This window comes from Taurulus bubalis (genome assembly GCF_910589615.1).
Source record: "Taurulus bubalis genome assembly, chromosome: 1".
NCBI classification, from domain to species: Eukaryota; Metazoa; Chordata; class Actinopteri; order Perciformes; family Cottidae; genus Taurulus; species Taurulus bubalis.
The window spans coordinates 2,219,713-2,242,474 of NC_136589.1; the positions used below are offsets into that span (position 1 = coordinate 2,219,713).

General features: G+C 39.5%; 1 protein-coding gene across 1 annotated transcript in view; it reads right to left on the reverse strand.

The window, feature by feature from the left end:
* Positions 1-22,762, reverse strand: part of neb (nebulin) — a 109,993-nt gene that overhangs the window by 81,670 nt on the left and 5,561 nt on the right. Inside the window, exons 3-28 of the mRNA XM_079218401.1 lie at positions 19,490-19,537; positions 16,543-16,650; positions 16,341-16,448; positions 15,785-15,889; positions 15,605-15,709; positions 15,418-15,522; positions 14,668-14,772; positions 13,370-13,474; positions 13,172-13,279; positions 12,287-12,403; positions 10,985-11,086; positions 10,284-10,391; positions 10,084-10,188; positions 9,531-9,629; positions 7,065-7,169; positions 6,797-6,904; positions 6,603-6,716; positions 5,049-5,246; positions 4,844-4,951; positions 4,365-4,463; positions 4,172-4,276; positions 1,501-1,608; positions 1,092-1,403; positions 768-974; positions 565-669; positions 343-450 (exon numbers count right to left, since the gene is read on the reverse strand). Coding sequence (XP_079074527.1) covers positions 343-450; positions 565-669; positions 768-974; positions 1,092-1,403; positions 1,501-1,608; positions 4,172-4,276; positions 4,365-4,463; positions 4,844-4,951; positions 5,049-5,246; positions 6,603-6,716; positions 6,797-6,904; positions 7,065-7,169; positions 9,531-9,629; positions 10,084-10,188; positions 10,284-10,391; positions 10,985-11,086; positions 12,287-12,403; positions 13,172-13,279; positions 13,370-13,474; positions 14,668-14,772; positions 15,418-15,522; positions 15,605-15,709; positions 15,785-15,889; positions 16,341-16,448; positions 16,543-16,650; positions 19,490-19,537 — 3,105 coding nt within the window. The remainder of the gene's footprint in view (positions 1-342; positions 451-564; positions 670-767; positions 975-1,091; positions 1,404-1,500; positions 1,609-4,171; positions 4,277-4,364; positions 4,464-4,843; positions 4,952-5,048; positions 5,247-6,602; positions 6,717-6,796; positions 6,905-7,064; positions 7,170-9,530; positions 9,630-10,083; positions 10,189-10,283; positions 10,392-10,984; positions 11,087-12,286; positions 12,404-13,171; positions 13,280-13,369; positions 13,475-14,667; positions 14,773-15,417; positions 15,523-15,604; positions 15,710-15,784; positions 15,890-16,340; positions 16,449-16,542; positions 16,651-19,489; positions 19,538-22,762) is intronic.

Consider the following 22,762-nt stretch of genomic DNA (forward strand, 5'->3'; position numbering starts at 1 on the left):
ATGAAAGAAATGTTTGTATGATTGTCATTGTCTAACCACAGGACACATATACAGAATTCAACTTGTTTTTCTGAACTATCACCTGCCCTTCAGCTCTCACTTCTTTGTAACCTTTCACTTCCTGTCTGTCTCTGAGCAGATAAGCACATGACACCTGCATCCTTGAGAGTAAAGGTATAAAAGCCACATGCAACTAGAATACTGAGCTCTTGTTCTGTGGGGACCATTGATCGAGCTCATAGGCTATAAACAACTCTTCAAAGAAAACTTGGTTCTCAATCTTAATTTCAGATTTCCACTACAGTAAGAATAACATTCCTGAATTGTATTTTTATTACTTACATTGCTTGCAATGTCTCTGGAACTTTTGGCAGCAACAATGGAGATAGCGTCCGCCTTCACGTGATGTCCTTTGAGCAGATCTTGACGATGAGCATAGGTGTAGTAATTCTAAACGAAATCATTGTTACGTTACAAATACAGCAACGATTTCACTTCTTTATACATTCTACGTGTGCACGCGCACACGCACACGCACACGCGGGACAAGAATCTGCAGCTGACCTTGCTGATGTTGACGGCGTTGCATCTGGCTTGCATCAGTTCAGGAACATCAGCAGGGAGATGGTATGTGTGCATGAACTTCTCTCCACTGGACTTGTACTCTTTCTGCAGAATCACAATGAAGACATGGGTTTCATGTCTGTTCTGCATAAGGAATTCAAAGAGTAACAATCATCAGATTGGTATCGTCTGCTCCTTCTCACCGTATCCATGATCTTGGCATTGGCCTTGGCCAGCTCCATGCTCATGGAGTCAACGGTGCTGGTGAATTTGAAGGTGTCGGGATGCTGCCGGTAGTTCCTTTCATTCATAGCTGCTCCTGCAGTCTTGGCTTTCTCCACCTCCAGGGAACCAATAGGAATCCAGCCGGTTCCCTTGACTGAGGTCTCATAATCCAGTTTATAGTTATACTGGAAAGTAAAAGGGAAAAATGCTAAACTATCAGACCTGCAGAAACACGACATTTAAGCCAAAACATAAAGTATTTCCCTACATTATGACACCGAAGTCCCTAAAATCAAACTCACATCACTGGCGTTGAAGTTCATGTTGCGAGCGAGGCCCAGGCTCATGGAGTCGGGCGTCAGGAAGTACTTGTGGTTGGGCTGCTTGTAGCCCGCGTAGGTCTGCACGGACGAGGCGTGCTTGGCTTGCACCACGCTCATCATGTCCACTGGGGAGTGGTACTTCAGCTTGGCCTTGTTGTAGTCCTTCTTGTAGTTCTTTTCGCTCTGCATCTTCGCCACCGCCATGTAGTGAACCAGCAGGGGGTCGTCCTGGATGCTGCGGAAGCCGACGTGGTGGCCTCTGGCCTTCTCGTAAGCCTTTTTATACTGGACCTAGAGGTCAAAGACATTTAACACTGTAATTATTTAGCTTTAACCAATGCAACCCAAAGTACATGTCTGGCACAGAGCACGTTAACATGGAACTTACATCACTGGCAGCATGTCTGGCAGCTTTGGCGGCTTTAATGGAGATGGCGTCGAGCTTCAGGTCGTAACCTTTAGCGATCAACTCCTCCCAGGCGTGCTTGTAGCAGTTCTGAAGTCACAGATTACAGGTTCAACAACATGAAAGGTATGAGCACTGGATCCACCTCACACACAACGACATGTCACAAGCTGTCACACAACCGTTAACTTAACTTCCATATGGAAATGATATTACAGCCGGATGGAGGGAGGAGGGAGGATCTCTTTGTCTCTTTGTCTCTTTGTCTCTCTTTCTCTTTAACTCGCTACCTTTTTGTCTCTTTGTCTCTCTGTATCTCTGTGTCTCTGTATCTCTGTCTCTTTGTCTCTCTGTCTCTTTGTATCTTTGTCTCTTTTACTCTCTGTCTCATTGTATCTTTGTATCTTTGTCTCTGTCTCTCTGTATCTCTGCCTCTTTGTATCTCTGTATCTCTGTCTCTGTCTCTGTCTCTCTGTATCTCTGTATCTTTGTATCTGTCTCTTTGTCTCTGTCTCTCTACCTCTTTGTCTCTCGGTATCTTTGTATCTCTGTGTCTTTGTCTCTGTATCTCTATCTCTTTGTCTCTCTGTCTCTTTGTATCTTTGTCTCTTTTACTCTCTGTCTCATTGTATCTTTGTCTCTGTATCTCTGTATCTCTGCCTCTTTGTCTCTTTGTATCTCTATATCTCTGTCTTTCTGTCTCTCTACCTGTTTGTCTCTTTGTCTCTCTGTCTCTTTTACTCTCTACCTTTTTGTCTCTTTGTCGCTCTGTATCTCTGTCTCTTTGTCTCTGTATCTCTGTCTCTTTGTCTCTGTATCTCTGTCTCTTTATCTCTGTCTCTTTGTCTCTGTATCTCTGTCTCTTTGTCTCTGTATCTCTGTCTCTGTATCTCTGTCTTTTTGCATCTCTGTCTCTTTGTCTCTGTCTCTCTGTATCTCTGCCTCTTTGTCTCTCTGTATCTCTGTATCTCTGTCTCTCTGTATCTCTGTATCTTTGTATCTGTCTCTTTGTCTCTGTCTCTCTACCTCTTTGTCTCTCTGTATCTTTGTATCTTTGTGTCATTGTCTCTCTGTCTCTCTACCTGTTTGTCTCTTTGTCTCTTTGTCTCTCTGTCTCTTTGTCTCTCTGTCTCTTTGTCTCTCTGTCTCTTTGTCTCTCTGTCTCTTTGTCTCTGTATCTCTGTCTCTTTGTCTCTCTGTCTCTTTGTATCTTTGTCTCTTTTACTCTCTGTCTCATTGTATCTTTGTCTCTGTCTCTCTGTATCTCTGCCTCTTTGTCTCTTTGTATCTCTGTATCTCTGTCTCTGTCTCTCTGTATCTCTGTATCTTTGTATCTGTCTCTTTGTCTCTGTCTCTCTACCTCTTTGTCTCTCGGTATCTTTGTATCTCTGTGTCTTTGTCTCTGTATCTCTATCTCTTTGTCTCTCTGTCTCTTTGTATCTTTGTCTCTTTTACTCTCTGTCTCTCTGTATCTCTGCCTCTTTGTCTCTTTGTATCTCTGTATCTCTGTCTTTCTGTCTCTCTACCTGTTTGTCTCTTTGTCTCTCTGTCTCTTTTACTCTCTACCTTTTTGTCTCTTTGTCGCTCTGTATCTCTGTCTCTTTGTCTCTGTATCTCTGTCTCTTTGTCTCTGTATCTCTGTCTCTGTATCTCTGTCTCTTTGCATCTCTGTCTCTTTGTCTCTCTGTCTCTCTACCTCTTTGTCTCTCTGTCTCTCTACCTCTTTGTCTCTGTGTCACTCTACCTCTCTGTCTCTCTACCTCTCTGTCTCTCTACCTCTTTGTCTCTCTACCTCTTTGTCTCTGTGTCTCTCTACCTCTCTGTCTCTCTGTCTCTCTGTCTCTCTACCTCTTTGTCTCTCTGTCTCTCTACCTCTTTGTCTCTCTGTCTCTCTACCTCTTTGTCTCTGTGTCTCTCTACCTCTCTGTCTCTCTGTCTCTCTACCTCTTTGTCTCTCTACCTCTCTGTCTCTCTGTCTCTCTACCTCTCTGTCTCTCTACCTCTTTGTCTCTCTGTCTCTCTACCTCTTTGTCTCTCTGTCTCTCTACCTCTTTGTCTCTGTGTCTCTCTACCTCTCTGTCTCTCTACCTCTTTGTCTCTCTGTCTCTCTACCTCTTTGTCTCTTTCTCTCTTTGTCTCTTTGTCTCCCTACCTCTTTGTCTCTCTGTCTCTCTACCTCTTTGTCTCTCTGTCTCTCTACCTCTTTGTCTCTTTGTCTCCCTACCTCTTTGTCTCTCTGTCTCTCTACCTCTCTGTCTCTCTGTCTCTCTACCTCTTTGTCTCTCTGTCTCTCTACCTCTTTGTCTCTCTACCTCTTTGCTCTTTGTCTCTTTGTCTCTTTGTCTCCCTACCTCTTTGTCTCTCTGTCTCTCTACCTCTTTGTCTCTCTGTCTCTCTACCTCTTTGTCTCTCTACCTCTTTGCTCTTTGTCTCTTTGTCTCTTTGTCTCTTTGTCTCCCTACCTCTTTGTCTCTCTGTCTCTCTACCTCTTTGTCTCTCTGTCTCTCTACCTCTTTGTCTCTGTGTCTCCGGCTCAGTCCAGCGTGAGACTCACATAATGAGAGTATTAATATCTATAAAATTCTAACGATACCCGTCCTTAGCTAAAAAAAGAAGTATTGGGTTTGTCTGACTTCAAACGAGTCTTCCTCACCTTGCTGATGTTGTAGGCGTTGCACTTGGCCTGGATGAACTCGGGGACGTCATGAGGCAGAGAGTACTTCTGGTGGATCTTCTCCAGACCTCTCTTGTAGAACCGCTGGAAGGCAAAACAGCAAAGCAGGCAGAATTGAACACGTGTTGCACAGAAGAGATCCGATCTCTCATGATCCCTGAAGCTGACTCACATCACTCCTCTGAAGCTGGTTGACTTTGGCCTGCATCATGACGGGGTGGTCGTGGATGGAGGTGAAGGGGATCTTGTCGGGGTGTTGTCTGTATTTTCTCTGTAAAGCAAGTAAACTACACCGTTAACAGGTCATCAACCGACAGTCCTTCCTTCCCGCTGCTGTCAGGCTGCACAACAAGCTGAGCTCACAGTAGAACACAAACACTTAGCACACTTTAATCACTTTGGCCACTTTAATTACAATCTGGTGCAATATATAATACATTTAAGTACTTTTATAAACTTTTTTTAATTCCGTCTGTATATTTAATATTGCTACTGTATTCTTCTTTACTGTTTTATTCCTTGATTTTTTATTTTATTACTGTGTGTCTTATGTGCACTGCTGCTGTATTCCTGCAATTTCCCCACTGCGGGACGAATAAAGGATTATCTTATCTTATCTTAACTTAACTAACAGTGGAGCGACACTCGTACCTCGCTCAGGATATCAGCGGCTTTCTTATTCTTCTCCACCTCCAGGGAGCCGAAGGAGATCCACGGGGTTCCCTTGGTGTAGCTGTTGTAGTCAGACTTGTACTCAATCTGTGATGCAGAAATAAAACCAAAGTGAGAAGGCGTCACTGAATATATTTACTCACGAGTACGAGATGGACATGCGGATGTTTGAGTCTGCGCTCACGTCGCTCTGGATGACGTTGTTCTTCTTGGCCAGGTCCAGCAGCACGCTGTCGTGCGGCAGGAAGAAGTTGGTGCTGATGCTCCTGTAACCTTTCATGCTGGCGATCCCCTGGGATTTCTTGGCCAAGGTGATGGACATCATATCCAGAGTCGTATGGTACTTGGTTTTTATCTTCTCATAGTTCTTTTTGTATTCACGCTGTGGAGATATCAGAAAGAGAAACGCTTATTTCATCTCTGATTCACGGGGAGGAGTCGCCACCTTTTAAGTGGATCGTCCAATCAGTGTTGATGGTAAATGTATTCAATTCAATTCAATTCAGTTTATTTTGTATAGCCCAACATCACAAATACAAGTTTGCCTCGGAGGACTTTACAATCTGTACACATGACATCCTGTCCTCACATCGGATCAGGAAAAACTCCCCCAAAAAGATAGTAAAAACCCTTTCACAGGGAAAAAAAGGGGAAGTAACCTGAGGGAGAGCAACAGAGGAGGATCCCTCTCCCCGGATGGACAGAAGCAATAGATGTCATGTGACCAGAATGAATAACGTAACGGAGTTACAGCACATTACATGAATGTGACAGAAATAATTCATATAATGAGTAGTATGCATGGTCCATGATCCAAATGTAGTCAATTGAACCTTGGCTAAGCCCCGCCCCCTTGACTGTCATGGCTGTTACCATGGAGCCCACACTGTCACTAACTACACGCATTGAAGAAATGTATATATATCTATATATATATATAGATATATATATAAAATATCTAATCTTTGCAAAAATGTATTAAAGGAGGAGCCAACAGAAGAGTCGAGAATAATATTTAGTTCTGAGCTCCTCAGTGAAACTACAAAGTCATGATTTATTCATCTGAGACCAACAGTCATGTGACCACATGAGGAGAAACTCTGACTGATGAAGTGAACACAGAGGAGAGGAGAAGAGGAGAGGAGAGGAGAAGAGGAGAGGAGAGGAGATGAGATGAGGGGAGAGGAGAGGAGATGAGGGGAGAGGAGAGGAGAGGAAAGGAGAAGAGAGGAGGAGAGGAGAGGAGAGGAGGGAAGATGAGGGGAGAGGAGGAGAGAAGAGGAGAGGAGGAGAGGAGAGGAGGGGAGATGAGGGGAGAGGAGAGGAGAGGAGAGGAGGGGAGAGGAGATGAGAGGAGATGAGATGAGGGGAGAGGAGAGGAGATAAGGGGAGAGGAGAGGAGAGGAGATGAGGGGAGAGGAGATGAGGGAAGAGAAGAGGAGAGGAAAGGGAGATGAGGGGAGGGAGAAGTAGAGACTGTCAAAATGTAAATAGTTAAATATATACATTATATATACGACAAGGAGCCAGATAATTAAATGGTCAAATAAAATATTTGATCTTTTTAATGATTAATGTCATAATAACTGAGTTCTTCTGCAGTAAAGACGTGATCTAGTTCTCTACTTCTTGTCCTGATGGTTCTGTTTCAGAGAGGAGCAAAACCTTTAGAAAGAAACGCCTCCCAACAGTTTTGGGGTTCATAAATAATAACAAAGCAGTAATCTAGACGCCTTACGTCACTCTGGATTTTGGCCACGTGAACGGAGTGCAAGATCTTGGGGTCGTCGTTGATGCTGAGGGCTCCGACCATCTGTCCTTTGTTCTTCTCGTACTCCTTCTTGTACTTGACCTGCGAGGAGGAACGACAGGCCATCAATCAGAGGATCGACAGAAGCCGCCGGCGTGCAGAAACCCCAGAAGCTCGCTCACGTCACTGGCGATGTTGGTGTGAGCGCGGGCGGCGAGGATCGAGATGGCGTCGCCCCGGATCTCAAACTTCTTGGCTTTAGATTTCTCCCAGTCGTACTTGTAAGAGTTCTGGGAGGAGAGAGAGAGAGAGAGTCAGGAAGTGAAGAAGAGAAAGACTTCTGACGGATTTAAGCTGGAGAAGAAGTGCGGGGCAGTTCTACTAATACGTACTAATACGTACTAATACATACTAATATGTAGTAATATGTAGTAATTTGCAGTTACTCACGTCACTGAGGTTGAAGGCGTTGACTCTGGACTGGATGAAGAAGGGGTAGTCTGGGGGAAGACTGTTGTTGAACTTTGTGTCCTCGTACTTTGCTTTGTAGTTCAACTGCAGAAGAACAAAGTTTCATTTTAAAGTTGAAGTTTCATTTTAACTCATGCACCGGTCCACTTAAGAGTTTAAAATAATGTTTATTCCATATCACGTCTTCTTTAGAAGAGAAAACATTTATTTTACTACTTTACTACTGTCTGTTTGCGTCTTTAGATCCCATCAGATAATGCCTCATTTGCATATTTAACCTTCCAACACGGTTTTGACCCAGTTATGTAAATAAGATTTGCTTGATTGGTTGTTGTTTGTTTGACCTTGTAAATCTATATGTTGTGTTATGACTTGTTCTGCTTTTCATTTTGTGTTTGTATTAAAGTTATATTGCTGAAAAAAATACTTTTTAGCCTTTTTCTTGAAGTAAATATATACGGGTCGAAATTGACCCGTAACACCATAGATGTTACTATAGTTAATGATATTAAAATGAAAACATAAATGAAACAAATGTATTAAAGAGATGTGTTCTAATACCCCTCAGTAATAGTCAGGTAACACAACAACCTTTTATTCATTGACATGATTCTCTTGAGGTTCATTTTAACATTTCTTTAATAGAAATGTAGGAATCCTGACAAAGAAAAGGCCCAGAGGCCCACACCTACAATATTAAAACATAAACAATATGTTCATGGATAAGGAAGCCTAACAAGGTCACCAAGAGATGAGAAACAAATTGCATGATAGATGATTGTTTTTAGTGTATTTTACAGCTGACTTAAGACATGGGTCAAAACCGACCTGTTAACACAAGAGATGCTAACAGAAAGCTAACACAAGAGATGCTAACAGAAAGCTAACACAAGAGGAAGACATAACCTTTCATAAAACGTGTAATACAATAAATCCTCCTCTTAATGTCAGTGATGAAGTGGTGAAGTTTCATGGTGATATCTATGAGTTCATGTGTTGACCCTCTTCACCTGTAGAGTCTTCATCATGATGTCATGTCACTAAACTTCTCTTTAAAGGACGTTTTCTCTCATGAGTTTGTTCATAACCTCATTTATATAACTTCACTCTTTCATTCATATATTCTGAGTGTTTGTCCACACCGCATGGTGCGGTGTGACTTTGGGCCACTAGAGGGCAGCACTGTCTCACCCTGGTCTGAACCGCTGATCACAGGGTTTATTCTGGGCCGACTGAACTCTATTTATACTGCAGAGAGACGGCTCTCCAGTTTCCATGGCGCCCACAGAAAGACAGCTGGGCTGTGGTAGATGAGCCGGCACATTTTACAGGATCTGCATCTCCAGGAGAATTTGATCATTTGAGCTCAAGGATTGACGCAATATTAGTCAATAAATGGACAATATTTAAAACTTCTAATAATACGTCGAGGAGGATTTTACCTCCAATAATCTACCATGAGAACTTTTAATCCTCCGATTCACATGGTTATATTTTTACAGAATCCCTTCACGTCTTATTTCATCTTTATGTTATATTTATTTTATGGTGTTTTATCAAGTCAGGTTTGCAGATGGATTATAATCTGCTTCAATAAAGGTAATCATAGTTAAAGACACAAACAGGGGCATAAAAGGTAATAATACACAATGTAACTTATTAAAACAATAAAAGAAAGGTACAAATTAAACATTTTAAATGTTGAAATTGAGCTCGCTACATATTTTCCATTTATTTAGCACTCATCTGTTTTAAATTCAAGATTTTGTAGTTTTTTTGGTTTTGTATCTGCTTTTTATGAGATCACTTCTGATTCCTGCAACTTATTTATTATAAATTTGGTCATTTCTTTGACTTAAAATGGCAATCTGTGAGATTTCCTTTGAAATAAATGGAACTGTCCATCGCTAAAGAAGTTATCACAACTGTGATGAAAGGATTGCAATATGTATATTTTTGCAATATCATGAACTGGGCTTCAGTTTTTCTTCATTTTAAAAACACACAAAAAAGTGAATTATGCAAAAAGTTCAAATGTTTTTCTGATTGTTAAAACCCTTTAAGCCCTAGCCCTAACCCTAACCCTAATAACCCTAACCCCTAATCCTATTTATTGTTTGAGTTGTGTTTAGAGGTTGTACATCGGGATTATATATTATTGTAGCCCTGATTTTTATGTTTAATTTGATACCTAACATGTTTGTTTTTTTTGGGGGGAGGGATTTATACCATGATTTTTTCTTGATTTTCCTGATATAAAAGGGTCCCCCAATTGGGGGACGCTAGGGCTTAACAGGGCTACACTGTTATTCTGTAGATATTTTAACCCAGAGAGCATGTTGGTACTTTATTTTAAACAATCTGATATAAATTAAATGATTATGCATTATTATTTATGATATTCACTCATTTTATGAATACATCCATTGTAAGAGTAGGACGTACGTCACTCAGCTGTTTGGCGTTGATGGCGGCTTGAAGCATAACTGGAGAATCCACGACCTGAGTGAACTTCACTTTGTCCGGATGCGTCCGGTACGTTTTCTGCAAAGCATTTAAAAGAGAAAGACTTAGAAACGGGAGAACCTGGTTTACTGCACAGATGTATATATACATATATATATATATATATATATATATATATATATATATATATATATATATATATATATATGTATATATACATATATATATATATATATATATATGTATATATATATATATGTATATATACATATATATATATATACATATGTATATATATATATATATATGTATATATACATATATATATATATATATATATACATATGTATATATATATATATATATATATATACATATAGTATATATACATATAGTATATATATATATATATATATATATATATAATATATATATATATATTATATATATATATATTATACATATAATAATAATAATAATAATATATTATTATACATATATATTATGTATATATATGTATTTTATTACTCACGTCACTGCACTGAAGCAGCTTCTTCCCGACTTCGTATTCCGGCGTGATGGTTTGAGGGAAGAAGCATCTCGTCTTACTGTCTTCATATTCACTTTTATAAAGTTGCTGCAGGACGAAAGAGGAGAATATAAAGAAAGACATGATGAAGAATAAACTCTTATGAACCAGATTTATCAAATAAATCAAAGAAAAAGATTGACCTCGTTCTTCATTTCCTCAACTTTCTGGCAGTGAATCATGAAGACGTCTTCGTAGCTTCCGATGTAGCGTCCCTTCACCTCGTTTTCATACTTAGCCTTGTAGCGCGTCTGAGGACCATGAATACATATACATGTGAATATTATATATATTATATATATTAGTCCGTCTCATTTTTTGTTCAGAAACATTGTACATATTTTTAATGGTATTTTGTCATATTTCTGTTGTATTTTTCTTCTATACAATATGTAGGTTGGTTTTACTTAAATGTGTATATTATTTAACTTTATATATATTTAAATATGAAAAATCTATAGTTTTTTCTTTTTTTATAAAAAATAAAAAATGTTAATAAAAAAATTAAAACATACACACAAAAAATAAAAATAAAATAAGAAACAAAACAAATTCATTTAAATAATACAATAAAATAGTTGGTTGTGATCAGAAAACAAACTACCGAGAGAAATAATAATCAATAATAAAACAACAAAAATGTTAATTTAAAGATGTTAACAAAACAATTAAAACATACACACACAAAATTTAAATAAAATAAAAAACAAAATAAATTCATTTAAATAATACAATAAAATAGCTGGTTGTAGTCAGAAAACAAACAAACTACCTAAAGACATAATAATCTATAATAACAGATGAAATAAACCCCAGGTTTGGTTCAGCTCTAGAGGATTCTTACGTCGGTGAACTTCTTCAGCACGGAGTCCATCTGAAACTTGGGCGTGTCGCAGTAGTTGATGCTGAAACCTCGAGCCTTCTCGTAGTTGGCTTTATATACTTTCTGTAAAAGAAGATACGACCCACCGCGTATGAATTATGATCAATAACTCAAACAAGAAACCACACAAACAGCTCAACTTGTCTTCTGGCTCACGCAAAACATGTCAGAGAGAAATGATGACCGGATTCACTTGATGAGTTGACTTCCAGACGCTTTAATTAGAGCCACAAATACGCTTTAATATGTACTAATACGTTTTAATATGTACTAATACGTTTTAATATGTACTAATACGCTTTAATATGTACTAATACGTTTTAATATGTACTAATACGTTTTAATATGTACTAATACGTTTCAATATGTACTAATACGCTTTAATATGTACTAATACGTTTTAATATGTACTAATACGTTTTAATATGTACTAATACGTTTCAATATGTACTAATACGTTTTAATATGTACTAATACGTTTTAATATGTACTAATACGTTTTAATATGTACTAATATGTACTAATACGTTTTAATATGCACTAATATGCTTTAAAATGTGGAACGTTAACCTCCTCCTCCCTCAGGAGAACCACCCTGGTGTTCTCCTGAGGGAGGAGGAGCGTTAACCTCAGGAGAACACCAGGGTGGTTCTCCTGAGGGAGGAGGAGCGTTAACCTCCTCCTCCCTCAGGAGAACCACCCTGGTGTTCTCCTGAGGGAGGAGGAGCGTTAACCTCCTCCCTCAGGAGAACACCAGGGTGGTTCTCCTGAGGGAGGAGGAGCGTTAACCTCCTCCTCCCTCAGGAGAACCACCCTGGTGTTCTCCTGAGGGAGGAGGAGCGTTAACCTCCTCCTCCCTCAGGAGAACAGGAGGTTAATCTCCTCCTCCCTCAGGAGAACAGGAGGTTAACGCTCCTCCTCCCTCAGGAGAACCACCCTGGTGTTCTCCTGAGGGAGGAGGTTAACGCTCCTCCTCCCTCAGGAGAACACCAGGGTGGTTCTCCTGAGGGAGGAGGAGGTTAACCTCCCGTCTCCTCGCAACTAAAGCTGAACGCCGTCTTTCGTTCGTCCAGGACAGCGAGCGAACGTACAGCTGTGAGACGGATCCTCAAGTTCAGATCAAACAGGAGATCAAGAAGAGGAAGGAGGGGTTCCAAACTTAGGTTGAGCTTAAACGACAGTGAGGACATGTTCCCGTCTGGAGCTTTGTTAAATACCAAGAGTGACCCTGTAAGATATGACGGCTCATGAAGCTTCACCCACATCGCTGAGGATGGTGCCGGCGTATCGGAGCTGCCGGAGGAGAGGGTTCTCTGTGGCGGGCAGCGTGTTGTAGTCGGCCTCCGCCTTGCCCTTCTCGTACTCCTTTTTGTATTGGATCTGAACAGAGAGAAAGAGAGAGAGAGCGAGAGAGAGAGAGACAGAGAGAGAGAGAGAGAGAGAGAGAGAGAGAGAGAGGACATGGCGTGTGAACAACGTGACGTCAGTGGAGTCTTTATGCAGGGTTCATACACATTCTGACCAATGGATTTCATGACTTTTCCATGACTTTAAACCAAATGTTCATGACTTTAAACCAAATGTTCATGACTTTTAACCAAATGTTCATGACTTTTAACCAAATGTTCATGACTTTAAACCAAATGTTCATGACTTTTAACCAAATGTTCATGACTTTAAACCAAATGTTCATGACTTTAAACCAAATGTTCATGACTTTTAACCAAATTGCCATGACTAACAATGAGAACACAAAGCATACAGTAAACCTTTAATGACTCAAATGAATGAGACAATAGTTTGATTAAAAGAATAAACATTTATATAGATGCCTGTATGTATGCCTGCTTATATTTTGAGTCTTTCTTTTAAAAGCATATTAATTATTTCCAACTCAGCGTAAATGAATGTCATGAACACATGAATATAACACATTTACATGAACACATGAATATAACACATTTACATGAACACATGAATATAACACATTTACATGAACACATGAATATAACACATTTACATGACTTTTACTAAACTTTTGGGGTTTTATTTTTTCAAGGACCTTTCCAGGCCTGGAAATAACCATTTTAAAACTCCATGACTCTTCCAGGTTCTCCATGAGCGTAAGGAACCTGGTTGGAAGCTCACCTGGCTGGCGTCGATGCGAGCCTTCTTGTTGGCGTCGTAAACGGGCGTGTCCGTTTGCATGAAGTAGATTTGGTCTTTCTTGTCCTCGTAATCCTGCGTGTATCGTTTCTGAAAGGTGAAATAAAGGACGGACGGTTAGACAGGTGACGTTCTGTAAGCTCCGCCCCTCCCTTCAGGTGCTGATGGTCGGCTCTTTACGCTGCTGAGGTTCTCCATCGCCACCCTGGCAGTGGCCACGTCGAAGTACGGCGTCTCGCACCATTGACCCTTCACGTTCTTGTTGTAGTCCTCCTTGTACTTGAGCTGCGGGAGAACATAGAACATTCAGGATTAGAAGAGGTCGTGGACACATGTTCAGATGGTTCTACCTCCTGTGTTCCTACACATGTTCAGATGGTTCTACCTCCTGTGTTCAGCTGGTTCTACCTCCTGTGTTCAGCTGGTTCTACCTCCTGTGTTCAGCTGGTTCTACCTCCTGTGTTCCTACACATGTTCAGCTGGTTCTACCTCCTGTGTTCAGATGGTTCTACCTCCTGTGTTCAGATGGTTCTACCTCCTGTGTTCCTACACATGTTCAGCTGGTTCTACCTCCTGTGTTCAGATGGCTCTACCTCCTGTGTTCCTGCACATGTTCAGATGGCTCTACCTCCTGTGTTCCTGCACATGTTAAGATGGTTCTACCTCCTGTGTTCCTACACATGTTCAGATGGTTCTACCTCCTGTGTTCCTACACATGTTCAGATGGTTCTACCTCCTGTGTTCCTACACATGTTCAGATGGCTCTACCTCCTGTGTTCCTGCACATGTTAAGATGGTTCTACCTCCTGTGTTCCTACACATGTTCAGATGGCTCTACCTCCTGTGTTCCTGCACATGTTAAGATGGTTCTACCTCCTGTGTTCCTACACATGTTCAGATGGTTCTACCTCCTGTGTTCCTACACGTGTTCAGATGGTTCTACCTCCTGTGTTCAGCTGGTTCTACCTCCTGTGTTCAGCTGGTTCTACCTCCTGTGTTCCTACACATGTTCAGCTGGTTCTACCTCCTGTGTTCCTACACATGTTCAGCTGGTTCTACCTCCTGTGTTCAGCTGGTTCTACCTCCTGTGTTCCTACACATGTTCAGCTGGTTCTACCTCCTGTGTTCCTACACATGTTCAGATGGTTCTACCTCCTGTGTTCCTACACATGTTCAGATGGTTCTACCTCCTGTGTTCCTACACATGTTCAGATGGTTCTACCTCCTGTGTTCAGCTGGTTCTACCTCCTGTGTTCCTACACATGTTCAGATGGTTCTACCTCCTGTGTTCAGCTGGTTCTACCTCCTGTGTTCCTACACATGTTCAGATGGTTCTACCTCCTGTGTTCAACTGGTTCTACCTCCTGTGTTCAGCTGGTTCTACCTCCTGTGTTCAGCTGGTTCTACCTCCTGTGTTCCTACACATGTTCAGCTGGTTCTACCTCCTGTGTTCCTACACATGTTCAGATGGTTCTTACGTCACTGCGCTGGCGGGCCACTCTCCGGGCCAGCTCCACCTCTGGAGGATCGGCCAGCGAGGTGAACTTCAAGTTGCGCTGCTCGTGACCCTTCTTGTAGCGGATCTGCACACACACACACACACACACACACACACACACACACACACAAACACACACACACACAGTTCAAATTGACTGAGTGTGTTACCTCGTCAGCATCAATGGCTGACCTCAGCACTGGTGACTTTCTTACATCAACAGAAAAGGTTACACACGTTTAAATATATATATATATATATATATATATATATATATATATATATATATATATATATATATATATATATTTATATATATACCTATAAATATATAAATAAATATATATATATAAATATAAAATATATATATATATATATGTAATACATATTAGTTTGTCTCATTGAAGAGATTAATGACAGTTTATATTTAATTAAATGTTTAGAAAACTCTCTGCAAGTTAACAAAATTGGCAAAATTCGTAAAATATTTTCATATTTATTGTATTTTTCTTCGATACTATACAGTATATAGGTTTCTTGTTTTTTCAATACTTACTTTTTTTAAATCATATAATATCAATTATTTATTATTATATTTTTCAATATATATTTAAAAAACAAATAATAATAATTTAAAATAATAATAATAATAATAATTTAAAATAATAATTTATAATAATAATTTAAAATAAATAAAACAATCTGGTTGTAGTCATAAAACTCCACTTACGTCACTGAGCACCTCCTGGGCCTTGGCCACCCTGCGCAGCTCGGGGCTGTCGCTGTACGGGAGGAACATGGTCTTCTCCTCATCCCAGAGCTCCGTGTAGAGTTTCTGTGTAAACCAGGCGTAAACAAGGTCAATGCATTTACAATAAAAGCAGCATAATCAGTCCCACTGTCAGAACTCTCTTTACTTTGCTGTAGTTGGCCGCGTTCTTCACGGCCAGCACCAGCTCCGGAGCGTCCGGGGGCAGCAGGTACCGGTCCTTGGTCTCGTCCCACTTCTGCCGGTACAGAACCTGCAGGAGAGACGAGTCACACGCTCAGAGGTTTCTCTCTTCTACGCCTCGCTCGTCGCTCAGCTCGTGACTCACCTTGCTGATCAGCTCGGAGACGCGCTTGACGTGGGCGACCTCTCGGGCCTCGCCGTCGTACAAACTCGTGGTCCGAGTCTTATTCCCCTCCATGCGGTATTTGACCTGCAGACGATACGGGTTGTTGGTTATCGCTCACGGCTGCAGAACACCTTAAGGCATCGAGTTTTATTCTTAGCTTCATCTATCAGACAATTTACTGTAGCCAAAGAGAAAACCACAATGCATTAATTATATAATACATTTCTTCTGTTTTATCATTGACCAAAATCCACTTTGATAAAAAGGAATGATTATTATAATAAATATTGGTTATTCATCATTATTACTATTTTATTTGATTTATTTTCATTAGAATGTGCCCTGATTTTTCATTCCAATTGATCACATTAATCAAAAGAAATATATAATGTCTTCTCCACATTCATCCAAAGGAAGAATAATTAAATTAGTTTCACAAACAGGATTTAAATGAGCAGTCTTCCATTTAAATAAAACGTCTGAGCCCTCAACCGTGACCTCCAGACATCCTGGGGGTTTGGGGGTCATGTGGTACCTCGCTCAGCTGCTCCTGAGCCTTCCTGATGCGGATCATCTCAGGGGAATCCGTGATGATGGCCGGAGGCGTCCCTCTGGAGACGTCGTACGCATGCCGGTATTTGTTCTGTCGAGAAGAGCCCAACACTCAACACGTGAACACGGGGAAAAGAGAATCTGCTTCATAAGAACAAGAAGTAGACCCTGTAGTGGTTGCTCACATGACTGTACTGATCCATCATCTTCTGGCTGTGAGCCAGGTACGGGGTCATGAACTTGGAGGTGTCCACCTTGACCTTCTTCCTGACCTTCCTGGTGGGCAAGCCAGACTGGAGGACAGAAGAAACACGTCACTCACTGCAAAGGCTCTCTGGAGGAGAACTTACAACAAGGAGGTCACATAAGACGAGGAGGACAAACCGGATCAGGCATGGAGACAGTGATGTGAATTTGTTGATTAAATAACAATCTGATCTTCAAGGTGAAGCGACAACAATACCTACCGATTACTCCAATAACTCAATAACTCAAGTTTAAGACTTTAAAGGGTTAATAAATCAGTGACAGGCAGGTTAAAGGGTCACAGGTGACTAGAGGACCAACACGACGAGTGTTTACACGGTTACATGCACGAGATCTGTGAGCTCTGTGCACCAACAAGGCAAACATGCAACCACATGAAGTCACATGCAACCACATGAAGTCACATGAAGTCACATGCAACCACATGCAACCACATGAAGTCACATGCAACCACATGAAGTCACATGAAGTCACATGCAACCACATGAAGTCACATGAAGTCACATGCAACCACATGCAACCACATGAAGTCACATGCAACCACATGAAGTCACATGCAACCACATGAAGTCACATGAAGTCACATGCAACCACATGCAACCACATGAAGTCACATGCAACCACATGAAGTCACATGCAACCACATGAAGTCACATGAAGTCACATGCAACCACATGCAACCACATGAAGTCACATGCAACCACATGAAGTCACATGAAGTCACATGCAACCACATGCAACCACATGAAGTCACATGCAACCACATGAAGTCACATGCAACCGCATGAAGTCACATGCAACCACATGAAGTCACATGAAGTCACATGCAACCACATGAAGTCACATGAAGTCACATGCAACCACATGAAGTCACATGAAGTCACATGCAACCACATGCAACCACATGAAGTCACATGCAACCGCATGCAACCACATGAAGTCACATGCAACCACATGAAGTCACATGCAACCACATGAAGTCACATGAAGTCACATGCAACCACATGCAACCACATGAAGTCACATGCAACCACATGAAGTCACATGAAGTCACATGCAACCACATGCAACCACATGAAGTCACATGCAACCACATGAAGTCACATGCAACCGCATGAAGTCACATGCAACCACATGAAGTCACATGAAGTCACATGCAACCACATGAAGTCACATGAAGTCACATGCAACCACATGAAGTCACATGAAGTCACATGCAACCACATGCAACCACATGAAGTCACATGCAACCGCATGCAACCACATGAAGTCACATGCAACCACATGAAGTCACATGCAACCACATGAAGTCACATGAAGTCACATGCAACCACATGCAACCACATGAAGTCACATGCAACCACATGAAGTCACATGAAGTCACATGCAACCACATGCAACCACATGAAGTCACATGCAACCACATGAAGTCACATGAAGTCACATGCAACCACATGCAACCACATGAAGTCACATGCAACCACATGAAGTCACATGCAACCACATGAAGTCACATGAAGTCACATGCAACCACATGCAACCACATGAAGTCACATGCAACCACATGAAGTCACATGAAGTCACATGCAACCACATGCAACCACATGAAGTCACATGCAACCACATGAAGTCACATGCAACCGCATGAAGTCACATGCAACCACATGAAGTCACATGAAGTCACATGCAACCACATGAAGTCACATGAAGTCACATGCAACCACATGAAGTCACATGAAGTCACATGCAACCACATGAAGTCACATGAAGTCACATGCAACCACACAAAGTCACATGAAGTCACATGCAACCACATGAAGTCACATGCAACCACATGAAGTCACATGAAGTCACATGCAACCACACAAAGTCACATGAAGTCACATGCAACCACATGAAGTCACATGAAGTCACATGCAACCACACAAAGTCACATGAAGTCACATGCAACCACATGAAGTCACATGCAACCACATGAAGTCACATGAAATCACAGGAAGCAACTAAATGAGCCCAAAAAAACAAAGACACAATGTATTATTAAAGCTTTGCATGATCAATTCTCAGTATCCATTATGCTTTATGACAACAATAATAACACAATATAAAATCTTTCAGTCACCTTATATATTTAATAATCAAAACACTATCAAGTTAAGCGCCTGCTTAAAGGAATACTCGTCCTTTAATACCCAACATGTGACGAGTTTACATGTCAGGTAAACTCTCTGCAGTATCATTGATCTGGTGCAATAAGTAGAATGTAAGTATATTACTTTATACGATTTTAAGTTTTTCACAGCGTATTATAATTCCTATAGTTGTAATAAATTATAATAATGTGATTATAAATTACTCTAAGTGATCATTATTATTAAATCTATGCAAGAACATTATACAAATACATTTTTACTTTACTTAAAGAAAACAATAAAGTAGCTTATAATCGCATTATAATGCATTACAAAAAGATCATAATTATTTACAACTGTGAGAATTAAAATACACTGTGATGCTTGGAAAACGTGGTCAGTGATGTGAATGTGGTTAAAAAGCATTATAAATATTCATGAGTGCATCAGTATGAGTGATAAAAGCAGATTATAAAACATTATAAGTTGTTTATAACACATTATAGACATGGATGTCATAGAAAGTGGAACCGAAACAATAATTACAGAAAAATAAATGAACGTTCATGCAAAAATCTGCCAACACAGAGGACAAAAGGTGAAGTAACCAGACAGGTTATCTGTTAACGGGCATGCAGATGAAGGGGGCGGGGACAAGGGAAGGGGGCGGGGACAAGGGAGGGGTTTCCTGTACTGTTTGAATTGTTGTCTCTTGGGAGAGGAGGTGCTTTACCTGCAGGGCCTGAGAACTCGTGTGCTCAGTGACCGTCGTGGTTCTGGTCTGCTCGACATGTTAAATATAGGACACACTCTGAGGTTTCACAGCAGCAGCACACGTCATGGGAGAAACAGCACAGGACTCTTTCTATGGACTCAGATTCAGGGTGATTTTTCTGCAGCTCTGGCGCTCCACTAACACTTCCAGCGGGACGCCGCTCTGACCGCATCGCATTACAGGAGGCTCTGTCCAACGCCTCCAACAAGAAGGGCGGGTCTTTGCAATACACTGGTGAACGCTCTGCAAGAAAGACTGTAGTCTAATAAAACTGTAGTGTGATATAGACTGTAGTCTATTATTAAAACTGTAGTCTATTAAGACTGTAGTCTGTTATTAAGACTGTAGTATATTAAGACTGTAGTCTATTAAGAATATAGTGAAATATAGACTATAGTCTATTAAGACTCTAGTTTAAGACTGTAGTCTATTATTAAGACTGTAGTCTATTAAGACTGTAGTTTAAGACTGTAGCCTAATTAAGACTGTAGTTTAAGACTGTAGTCAATTATTAAGACTGTAGCCTAATTAGTAGTTTATCTAACTAAGACTGTAGTTTATCTCACTAAGACTGTAGTTTAAGACTGTAGTCTATTAAGACTGTAGTTTAAGACTGTAGTTTATCTAACTAAGACTGTCGTCTATTATTAAGACTGTAGTCTATTAAGACTGTAGTTTAAGACTGTAGTTTATCTAACTAAGACTGTAGTCTATTATTAAGACTGTAGTCTATTAAGACTGTAGTCTAATAAGACTGTAGTCTATTATTAAAACTGTAGTCTATTAAGACTGTAGTCTATTATTAAGACTGTAGTATATTAAGACTATAGTCTATTATTAAGACTGTAGTATATTAAGACTATAGTCTATTAAGACTCTAGTTTAAGACTGTAGTCTATTATTAAGACTGTAGTCTATTAAGACTGTAGTTTAAGACTGTAGCCTAATTAAGACTGTAGTTTAAGACTGTAGTCAATTATTAAGACTGTAGCCTAATTAGTAGTTTATCTAACTAAGACTGTAGTTTATCTCACTAAGACTGTAGTTTAAGACTGTAGTCTATTAAGACTGTAGTTTAAGACTGTAGTTTATCTAACTAAGACTGTCGTCTATTATTAAGACTGTAGTCTATTAAGACTGTAGTTTAAGACTGTAGTTTATCTAACTAAGACTGTAGTCTATTATTAAGACTGTAGTCTATTAAGACTGTAGTCTAATAAGACTGTAGTCTATTATTAAAACTGTAGTCTATTAAGACTGTAGTCTATTATTAAGACTGTAGTATATTAAGACTATAGTCTATTATTAAGACTGTAGTATATTAAGACTATAGTCTATTAAGACTCTAGTTTAAGACTGTAGTCTATTATTAAAACTGTAGTCTATCAAGACTGTAGTTTAAGACTGTAGCCTAATTAAGACTGTAGTTTAAGACTGTAGTCTATTATTAAGACTGTAGCCTAATTAGTAGTTTATCTAACTAAGACTGTAGTTTATCTAACAAAGACTGTAGTTTAAGACTGTAGTCTATTAAGACTGTAGTTTAAGACCGTAGTTTATCTAACTAAGACTGTCATCTATTATTAAGACTGTAGTCTATTAAGACTGTAGTCTATTATTAAAACTGTAGTCTATTAAGATTGTAGTCTATTATTAAGACTGTAGTATATTAAGACTATAGTCTATTAAGACTCTAGTTTAAGACTGTAGTCTATTATTAAAACTGTAGTCTATCAAGACTGTAGTTTAAGACTGTAGCCTAATTAAGACTGTAGTTTAAGACTGTAGTCTATTATTAAGACTGTAGCCTAATTAGTAGTTTATCTAACTAAGACTGTAGTTTATCTAACAAAGACTGTAGTTTAAGACTGTAGTCTATTAAGACTGTAGTTTAAGACTGTAGTTTATCTAACTAAGACTGTCATCTATTATTAAGACTGTAGTCTATTAAGACTGTAGTTTACGACTGTAGTTTACCTAACTAAGACTGTAGTCTATTAAGACTGTAGTCTAAGACTGTAGTTTATCTAACTAAGACTGTAGTCTATTATTAAGACTGTAGTCTATTAAGACTGTAGTCTAATAAGACTGTAGTTTATTAAGACTGTAGTCTAACTAAGACTGTAGTTTAAGACTGTAGTCTATTAAGACTGTAGTCTATTAAGACTGTAGTCTAACTAAGACTGTAGTTTAAGACTGTAGTCTATGAAGACTGTAGTCTAACTAAGACTGTAGTTTAAGACTGCAGTTTATCTAACTAAGACTGTAGTCTATTAAGACTGTAGTCTAACTAAGACTGTAGTTTAAGACTGCAGTTTATCTAACTAAGACTGTAGTCTATTATTAAGACTGTAGTCTATTAAGACTGTAGTCTAATAAGACTGTAGTCTAACTAAGACTGTAGTCTATTAAGACTGTAGTCTAACTAAGACTGTAGTTTATTAAGGCTGTAGTCTAACTAAGACTGTAGTTTAAGACTGTAGTCTATTAAGACTGTAGTCTATTAAGACTGTAGTCTAATAAGACTGTAGTTTAAGACTGTAGTCTATTAAGACTGTAGTTTAAGACTGTAGTTTATCTAACTAAGACTGTCATCTATTATTAAGACTGTAGTTTACGACTGTAGTTTACCTAACTAAGACTGTAGTCTATTAAGACTGTAGTTTAAGACTGTAGTTTATCTAACTAAGACTGTAGTCTATTATTAAGACTGTAGTCTATTAAGACTGTAGTCTAATAAGACTGTAGTTTATTAAGACTGTAGTCTAACTAAGACTGTAGTTTAAGACTGTAGTCTATTAAGACTGTAGTCTATTAAGACTGTAGTCTAATTAAGACTGTAGTTTATTAAGACTGTAGTCTAACTAAGACTGTAGTTTAAGACTGTAGTCTATGAAGACTGTAGTCTAACTAAGACTGTAGTTTAAGACTGCAGTTTATCTAACTAAGACTGTAGTCTATTAAGACTGTAGTCTAACTAAGACTGTAGTTTAAGACTGCAGTTTATCTAACTAAGACTGTAGTCTATTATTAAGACTGTAGTCTATTAAGACTGTAGTCTAATAAGACTGTAGTCTAACTAAGACTGTAGTCTATTAAGACTGTAGTCTAACTAAGACTGTAGTTTATTAAGACTGTAGTCTAACTAAGACTGTAGTTTAAGACTGTAGTCTATGAAGACTGTTGCAGGAGCACAGAGAAGCCTTGAGAGCTGACCTGAACCTTGTTGCT